Raw genomic sequence first — 10,235 nt, forward strand, 5'->3', positions numbered from 1 at the left:
TCATTGATTGGTTGAATAAGTATCATTCGCTGACTACATGTAGAGTATTTCGCTCTTGATCTTGTGTGAGTTCGGGTCAAGCACAGAGTAGAGAGTCACTAAATATTCACAAACGGAAAACTGGATATTTCGAGCAAACTTTTGTAACAAAGCAAGTAAATATTTTGAGATATCAAGGTGCATGCTCGTTTAGTGTTGATTTTTTTAATGCTGTCAGCGCCATGCATAGAGTGACCCGCAGTTGAAATGCAATAAATTTCAACGAAAGATGTCACAATGAAGTGAAAATTGTAATATATGAAAAAGGTTCACAGCGTAGAACCTACCAAAGTTCGTTTTTGAACGTGAACCTCTACATTTCTGAGGTTTACACACAGAACGTGTACGTGAACCTCACCTTAACACCATCCCAACTCTGCCGAGAATGGACATGTTCCCAGAAATAAAATATTGTTTAAGTTGATTTAAAAAAAATTCTCATCTTCCTTCAAGCCTTCCAAATTCCGGACATTTAGGGATATTTCAGCATTTCCTCCCGGACGCAGTTGAAACAGTGAAATTCCAGACACAAGGTTACCATTCGTCCTCTTTTAAGAGGATTTGTCCCTTTTTTTTACTTTTTTGAAAGTGTCCTCGGAGGACACCCAAATGTGCTCTTTTTTGAGAATTCTGGTCAAATTTACGGCCAAATTCGACTTGAATGCAATAAATCAGCACCGAAGTAAAGCTCCGGCGGGTATTTCGGGAGCTGAGCTGGAGAGTTGACCTTTTTATAGTTAACCGACCACGAAGTGGGAAAAATTTACCATTTTTTCGGGACTTTCCTTCGGTTTTGCAAGTCGGAAAATTCTGAAAAAGTGTCCTCTTTTCAGATTCCTAAAATATGGTAACCCTAACGTATGACAACCCTCAATTAGTCACATACGATATTGCAATTATGGTGTAGAACAAGCATCAATGCAAGTTTCTTTTCCATCGACGTAACGAACATTTTGAGTTATCCAAATGTATCCAAATGTGTCATGTATTCAATGGTATGTGTGGTGGCTGCGCCACATAACAATGTAGATAAACTGTAGACGCAATCGGAAATAAATATTATTCTTTAGCAGAGCGAGGAAAACGGTGGGTTGGGTGTTGCTTCGCGGCGTGTGACGAATTAAAAGCACTGCTGTCTAGCTTCAGGGCGTTTGTTTTGTCCGATCGCGACGCTTTATGAGAATGATACCACGTTCTATGTTATCGCAAAGTCTACTTTTGTAGCCCTTTAGGACGACGCATGGTCGGTACCTTGCATTATTACAGTGACGGGATTTATATTGCGTTTGCCCGAGGATATGATTCGTAGAATGCATATTGTAGTATACCGAGCATGGCGCGCAATAACCCGAATCGTTAATCGTTTTAATACCGAATAGCCTCTCTATATATTGAATAGATTTCTCTTGGCATATTTTGGTACTGGTTAGTGGTTAATAATGTATAAAGAGTAAAAATTATTCGCTTTCTACATTCAGGACAAGAATAGAAACAGAATAGAGAATTGTGTAACCTGTGGAGAAGTGCAAATTTTTGAATGTGTAGGTGTACCTTTCTGGGGTCTGATATAGTTTTATTACTTTTGTCGAGTGCGTGCCCACAAGGATATTTTCAAAATAATTAATATTATCAAAAATGGATTGCCCAGATTGTGAACTTGTAAGGCCAACCAAAAATTTGATTAGTCTAGCCGCAACACTTGGGGTGTGACGACTAGATAATCAGTTCCAACGCAATCACATTTTTGGTAGATCTTCGTTCATTACAATAAAGCAGAATATTCTGCGGCGGATTTATCTACGGTACATGTTTTCTTCATGCTTTCCCGCAATATGTTGTCACTCGATTTCTTGTTTCTACTATTGTCACCCCCTCCTGAAAATGAAAGAACGCCTATTGTACCAGATTGAGTATATCTATATCCGCAATAACTAGAGAAAGTGTTGTCCAACATGCAACCTTGCATTTGCGCTCGAAGAAAGACCGTCAACGATGAAACATAGGCACAAATGATTGACGCATGTTGGCCAAAGCTTTCGATATCGATATGTCCACTGTCCAGGCGCCGAATAGTCCAGTCATTGCCAGCTGAGTCCGGTGATATACAGCAGGCTGGCATTATACTCCAGTAACAATATTATTGACCTATTGTTGATCTATACACTTTGAATAATTTTTGCTCTTCGTGCGGATAGTGGCCCGCACAATGGTTCGTCGCTTGTATGTGGCCCTTTGCCCGAAAAGGTTGGTCACCCCTGCATTACATTATTAACTTGATGTAAGATCCTTAATTACTCCCGTATCATGTTTTCTCGAGTTATGAATTACAGTCTCCTAGTATGGGTATCGACGCATATCACATGTTATTATAATGTATAAATGAAAAGCGAAACATGATTAGGCACTAAATAACCAGGCTGTACCAAAGGAATCGGGAGATCATAAAGTCGAAAAGAATCTTTCAAGATGGAATATTCTGAAAATTACCCTCTATTCCAAAAATATAATGCTGAAATTTGCAAGTTCTATTTCTATTCTGTTCGGTTCGTGCAATGTAGAAACAGGCAGAGGCAGTCACTTATTTTCACATCGGTAATTTTGCAGAATGTGCCTTATTGGTTGATCAAAATTTAGTGTTATCGTGCATCCCTGTCTTTGCATTAACAAATCCGACTGATTTCGTCTCAAAATTTGTGGCCATTTCTGTTTTACTGCACCAACAATCCGCTGCATGAAAATTTATATTTGGATGATGGCGTACATAGAATATGTCCGAAAACTAACACTTGAAATGCTAGGCAAATACCCAGACAATTTATCGATGCTACTTCCGTAGAAGCATTGTCATGATTGTCTACTCAGGTATACAAGGATCGATTTGCAAGCTATATACACGAGGTAGGCCTACAGGTAAACAATGATAAGTTAACTATAGTGAACATTTGAGGGAATTATTTGAAAAATATAATCCCAAAAAACTATAAAATTGGAGGTAAAATGGTTCAGAAAACAAAGGCAATAGAGTAATAATTGCTGTATGTGAACAGAACTTACAGGGGTACTTTAATAATGTATAAGTACTTGTGAATTGAAAATAAATGCAGCCAACACTTGGCTTGGTGATGTGAGGGAACTAAAAGCTTTTGAGAACAATTTTGGTTTTATGCATCTGATATTGCCTGCTTTTGCCATCGTTTTGCAGAACACTTTATTTATACATAGATTTTCTCCGGTGCATGATTGATTATTGATTGCGATGATTTGAGTCCAATAGTAAGTCGAAGCTCTATTTTATCAGCAGGAAATATTGTTATGACATTGTCGTCCCACAAAAGAAGCCATGAAATCTCGATTGGCTTTATCATGTTACGACATTGAAAACACTATACATATGTTCATAGAAACGACCTTGTAATTAATTGTGAAATTGGACAATGTACAAGTATAGCGACATTGTAGCTAAGTCATAGTCATGGTGAACAAACATGAACGAACAGATTCTTGTTGGTTATAGTAACTAGCAGTACTTACAGTCTGATTGTATGAAAGGAAACAAATTTGAATTTCGTAAATTCATTCTTATTATATTCGACATTTAATGAATATTAGTCTACTCGAATATTCAACTTGACTCAAAACCTTAATGGTTGATTCGTAATCCTATATATTACTATTCTTCATTAGGTGATATGCATTCACAAGACTGACAAGAGTATATTGGTAACATGACACTTATGTAAATATCGAATTCCAAATGTGTGGTCATGTAGTGTCCAAGTTTCCTGTTACAGAACCTCTGGTTTGAAATACCTTGACTTAAATCAGAATTTCCTGTTTCTCCTACTGTGACTAAATTTCTTATCATAGATTTCCATGCTAAGTACAACAGATTTATCAGTGATTTAAAATCTTGATAGGCTACTCTAGGGCCTTGGAATTTGCCAGGCCTCTAGGCTATTAGTCCTCTGCAGCTCCTAGAAAAGAAATAGATATGGGACTCCTCAACTGGTCGAGTAGACCTATGATGTAATGCGAAATGGGATATATATATCTTTATATATATTGTTTCTATTAACGTAGTACCGCCACAGATGTGTTTTATGAACCATTTGCCATTAAAAATTGCCAATGAGATACCTGATGAGATAGCATAATGGCAGAGTACTCAGTGGGTTCAATCAATAGTCGAATCAGACCACCAAAGACTTGTAAAACTGGTATACGCGTCTTCCCGGGTAGGTGCTCTAAACTCTTTGATAGATTGGAGAGGAAAATTGGGGATTATGATTAGAATGACAGCCTTGTGGTGTGGTTCCTTCGCATCTCTTCGTCACCTTGATAGTGCAGACAAAAAGAAGCTGCCTTCCCACACGCTTCAACCAAATATCTTGACAAAGACATAGAGTAACTTTTCGTCATCACAGTTCCGAGTGTGTGATCCAACAGTTCTTAATCATTCAATATGGCAACAGGATATTTGATATGCTAGTAATAATGCTTTGCCGATATTGCAAGTACGGTAGCTAAAATATCCGGCTCGAAAATTGTAAGATAGCTTATGGTTTAACATGGAGCTAAAAGTAATTATGGTTACTCCCAAAAATCCATCTGCCTGTGAATCCCAGTGCCATAGTCTCTGCATGCTTGTTTGTTTCCATAATCATAGAAAATTGTACTTGATTATAGTCAGCAACTTACTTTACGTTGAACACTAAAATATGGTTATTGGTTATGTACCCTCTCTACCATGTTTACAGATTTCCGTAAACCATATTAACTCCTAGCATCCCCCTGTTGTGTTTTGTAGGATCTTACCTTCGTTAATACTGATGTGCTACCCTGATTCTTGAGTGCTTTCATCAACTATTTGCACTGAATCATTTTAATTGAAGATACGTTATATGTATTAGTGTAGCATCGATTTACAATTGTACGAGAGAGACATGCCATTTCAAGAGCACATTATTAAGATCAGTTGCTAAAAGAATATAGCACCTTCTCCTTTGATCCAGCATAATCGGAAGTGATTGCCCCCATAATGGATGGCCAAAGTAATATTTAATTTATACTTTGCTAAATGCCTGAAAGCCAAGTGATGTCAGTCTTCAGCTTCTGTTTGTAATCACAGCGTTTTGCGCTATGTGAGCCTTCAGAATTATGAGTGAGCCTTCAGATTATGAGTGACCATTAACAGGTGCATACATTTGATTGTTGATTGGTATAGCTGATTAGTTGCGGTCAGGGGGTCTAGCTGGTTTCTATCACCATTGGCTGGTGAGCAATAAGAGTATCATCCAAGTTCAACTGTCAACTTGTATAGTCATGCATACACTGACGCTGATTTATGATGTAGCAGTGTTATAAGTGACACTGGTTTCCTGATTTTTGAATGCATCTCAGAATGGCTCATTTTTTTCTCGCGCGAGGTGACAGAAAGTGTTGTGTTCAGTAATGCACTCAATGACCCCTTTAGAACTTGTCCCATAATTGAAGCTGAGCGTGTAATGGAAGTTTTGTTTGAAGTATTGACATGCTGGATTGTCATTGTAAAAAAGTCGGCGCTTCTTCGATGTACCCCCGAGATCAAAATTTATAAACCTAAAAATTAATTCTTTTTTCATGTTGGGTACGAAATATTGGGGTTGGAAGTGGGTTAGGGTATCCCAATATTAGGGTTGTGGGTGAGGAATATTAGGGTAGTGCTTGTGGGTGAAAGATATTAGGGTTAGGGGATGGCAGATATAAGGGTTGTGTGAATGACGTATGTTAGGGCTGGGCGTGACTCGTGAGGGATATTAGGGTTAGATGTGATAAAATCATCAAACTAACGTCCGAAACCCACTACCCTATTATATTTTATCCCCCAACCCTAACATCCGTCATCTTGCAACCCTAATATCCCGCACCCACAACCCTAATATATCCCACCCACAACCCTTATATTGGGATACCCTAACCAAAACCCTAACCCACTTCCAACCCGAATATCGAGCACCCACAACTCAAATCCCATCCCAATCCCAAACACGAAAAAGAATTTATTTCTCCGTTTATAAATTTTGATCTCGGGGGTATATCGAAGAAGCGCCAAAAAGTCAATGTTGGGATTGGGCTGATCGTGTTAGACGGGTACTAATCGATAATTTCCTGGTTTTATATTCTTTCAAATTCATCTGTTTCTAGACAATTAGTTCTAATGAAAATCTTGTAAATAACCAACTTTTTGACGAGCTGAACTGCTGCAATGCCTGCCAAGGCGCCCATGTACCTGAAAAATGCCGGGGGTAACAAAGGAACCAAAAAATTACGAGAAATCCTTTCCACCGACATGATATCGGCACCGCTCGGCGATTTTCGTCACACAGCACACGTCGGACAAGATAGCAGCGATGTTTTTGGGGACACTTCATTTATTCCAGATCAGGACTACTTAACGAATCTAAGCAAAAATCAATCAGAAACTTCCAGGTGTGAAATCGATGGAAACGGATCGGCTAATAAGAGCTCCGGGGATAGCACACCTCAAAGTAAGGACGACATTCATGATTCAATTTCTACCTTTAAACTACTTTGACTAGTTGTTCTTTGTAATTTTACCAAGTGGACAATTTCTATAAATGAATCACTCCAATAAGGTACAAGCTGAAATGTAGTTGTACTTAGATTAGATGAATCATCGATTTTGTGACTTATAATTTTATGTTATTCTAGTCGAGCTATACCCATGAGATTTGTTTATTACATTGTGATGAAGACTGACTTTCACAGGATCATATGTGTAAATTCTTTTTGTAGTCTTTAAATCCCTTGTTGAAAGTAGCTGCCCTTTGTACCGTTCTATTTGGTAGCAGCGTCTGTTTTTTTGCTGCCAAATTCGTGTTCATGCCTGGCCTATAGAGGCTTTGCTTCAGTAGGATTGCTTTTCTAATACTGCATGCTTTGTGTGGTATGGTTTTAGTATCGATCAAATATGCTTCTACCCGTTGTCAAATTCACTCAAATACTAACCTTGGGAAAGTTCACAATAATATGGCTGGTGACGTAGCAGGTGAAATATTTTTTTCACGAATCGGATTCGCTAGACACACACTCGAAATTTTTTTCTCCTTACCTGTTCATGAGAAGTAGCGGTGATGATGGTGGTGATTGAGACTGATGATTTTGTTGCTATGAAAGGTCTTGTCAATCCTAAACAGATTAACGTAACCCGATTGTTGGATATAAATGCCTTCGTAAAATGTGCTAACATAAACACGTCAAATTACAGTGTGTATAACTTGACGGTACTTAAACGACTGGTACTTACTGTGTCATATTTTATGATGTTTTAGAATCTAGCGGTGATTCCAGTGCTATCCAATCAGCGCTATCGTTACCTCATCTTGAATCCACTGATGACAAAGGCAGTGACATCCCCGCTTCCTCAGAGACGTTACAAAAGGTTTACAGCAAGAGTCAAGATGACGTCTCGGTGACACAATCGGAGTCGGAGTCACCGTCAACAATTGAGACTGAGCCCCAATCTATCGAGGGTCCCCCCAAACCGAAACGCGTGCTATCGAAAATGTCAAGAGGCGGACCGAAAGAGTCGGTCTCGTCAGAGGCGGAGACTTATAGTGACAGTGGGCCAGCGAGCCCGAATCGCGCTGGCGCAGATATTGTAGACCCGGGGGATGATTGGAAATTTGAGCTTGACATGGGCCCTTCTCTTGTCGATGAAATCATGGGCATGATTGCATTGAATAGGCCTAGCCAGTAGCGGTTTATTCACTCTGAGCTCATCTTGAACAGTCTGTACTGCCAAGTGGTGTCATTAAGATAATTGACGGCTTGCTCTTCAATGAGTCGCTTTTTACTTAAGTGCGTTTTTCGACGGAGTCTTCCACATCTATCACTCATGTTATGCGATGGAACCGCTTTTCCATTCGTAATATCCATTCGTCACGATTCATTTGCTACCTATAGCCATATTTATGCTACGTAATTTGTACACTATCGTCTTGTGTACTGTCGAGCTGGCGGTTTCGTGGAGTTGCTGGAACTTACAACATTATTTTTATGAAGAGTTTATTGTTGCGAGTATCTTTCTGTCTCGATTGTTGCCTTATTGAGTTTGATGCTTCTTGTTGAAATACTGTTCGTATGCGTGGGCAGTATTTTGTAGCGGGAGTGTGAATGCCAGTAGCAAAAGTTCTTATTCATATCACGCCATGTATTGCCCGATAGCAAGCATATTATTCTCTTTTGTCAACATGATTCCCAATACAGCCATGTCTTGGCCGATTCATTCCGCTGTAATATTCAGCTTATCAAAACTACTCCGCTGCCTTGTTGGTACTAGCAAACTTCCCTGTGTAACGCGTAGCAACCTACTTTGTCATATGCTGTATGATTAGGTTCAATTGCACTATCAGTATATTTTGTTTTCCCTTCGCCCACAGTGTAATGTAGTTACGAGTTCTATTCTGCTTGCGTTTGTACGAATACAACGCCAAGTCTCCCGCTGCTTACTACAATCTCTCGATAAACATTGGTTGTGTTACCTAAACTCCTGGTGGTTCCCGATCTCGTATTGCACACGCGAGAGGTATCTTGTTTGGTTTGGCAATTCACGCCAGCCTAACATTGCATTAGGATTGCCTACAGAGCGACAATCGTAAGAAGTTATCTTTGCCGTGCCTATTGACGACGTGCAGTTACATTCCTCGGAGGGTACTCCATTTCGATTTAGATGATTGTACTGATTTTTTTCTGTTTGACCGCCTCCCGTGAGATTCGAAAGGTCTGGAGATCAATCTGACAGTAATGGAAATATTGTTATGATACGTGATTGATGATTTAGCTTGTGTTTCCTTTCGGATGTCACAACGAGAAGATTCGGCGCACGTCCTGATCGGTTTGCAATAATATCGCGGTGCGGTTTGGTTACAGCCTGCGGTAGGTTTTCTTATACCACTGGTTAACGCCGTTCTTAGTCTCGGTTCGATGGAACAGAACATTATATACATGACTGAATGTTGATATTTGCTTTTTGCCAAATCGGTAATTATTCTGTTTTATGATCCTGTTACTACTTAACGTCTTAACCATAACTTTACATGCAGTGCCTTTATTAGTAAAATATAATACAGAATTCGCTTGTCACATGAAATAAGACTGTTGTTTCTGGCTGTGAGAAAATGCTTGTGAGGACCGACGCGTAACGCGAAGCTTTCGATTATGACGTACTTGTAATCATGCGAGTCTTGTCAAGCTGGTTTCAAGGTTCACACGGACATGTCAAGTAGTCGGTACCAAAGGTTCCCACAGATCTACTCTCGTTTGACCTGTTCGGGTGTCTTGTTGCGATTACGATGCAGGTATTATGAAAACGATCAAGGATGTCGTCCTAGACGCTGATGGCTACGCGATTAGCTCGTGTAAACAGAGGCAATCACTGCGGGAGATATTCGATTTGTGCCAAATTATGGGTCGCATAATATGTTGACATTGTTGAGTCTCGCTGACAGACGGATTTATTGAATAACTGTCAGCTGCAGCTGGTTGCGTATACAAGCGAATTACGCCTGCTCACAGTGATCAAAATACGGTTGTGAAGGCGGCAGGTAGACGATACATTGAGTAGTTGATTTTACTTGTATGTATCCTGAGTTTTCATGCTAGGAATTGCTGCAAACTTTTCACTGAGTCAAACGTGTACGTGTCGCATTCTCTTCTTTCTGTTCGATAATTTCCGGCCGTGAGGCTTTGGCTTTTGCTGTATCTTGAACGAATGGCGCGGGTAAAATGTCGGATTGACTTTTGATGCGTTGAACACGGCGGCATGAAGTGACTTCGATTTATAATTCGAAATAGTTCAATGCAATCGCATTGGTGGTTGGCCATGTTGTTCACCACGTAGCTGTGTTAAAAACCTTGTTCCTTAAAAATGTATCTAAAACTGATGGATCGGTTAATCGTACTTCACCATCTGTGGAGGATGAAATAGTATGCCCATGAAACCCTGTTTCATATGCGAACTGCAAATTATCGACGTAGCGGTGATTTCTAGAAAAATGCTTGGAATTCCTGAAGTGTAGTCATGCATTGGACACCGATGTCTGTCAATTCTACCATGCATGCAGCATTAAAAGCGTACTAAGTTGACTTCGGATAAAACTTAAAGCGAAGGATGATACCATTTTTAAGTCGTGTTG

At 39.7% G+C, this 10,235-nt stretch overlaps 2 protein-coding genes across 2 annotated transcripts in view; one reads left to right on the forward strand and one right to left on the reverse strand.

Annotated features, from left to right (window-relative positions):
- Positions 1-10,235, reverse strand: part of LOC145455596 (5-hydroxytryptamine receptor 2B-like) — a 176,945-nt gene that overhangs the window by 46,914 nt on the left and 119,796 nt on the right. The window lies entirely within an intron of this gene.
- Positions 5,787-9,193, forward strand: LOC145456049 (uncharacterized). The gene is made up of 2 exons (XM_080334080.1): positions 5,787-6,566; positions 7,371-9,193. The coding sequence occupies exons 1-2, from the start codon at positions 6,284-6,286 to the stop codon at positions 7,796-7,798; spliced, it is 711 nt and encodes a 236-aa protein (XP_080190206.1). The 5' UTR covers positions 5,787-6,283; the 3' UTR covers positions 7,799-9,193.

Source organism: Botryllus schlosseri, chromosome 14 (genome assembly GCF_051294905.1).
Source record: "Botryllus schlosseri isolate E-star chromosome 14, Bs_hap1, whole genome shotgun sequence".
Classification (NCBI taxonomy): domain Eukaryota; kingdom Metazoa; phylum Chordata; class Ascidiacea; order Stolidobranchia; family Styelidae; genus Botryllus; species Botryllus schlosseri.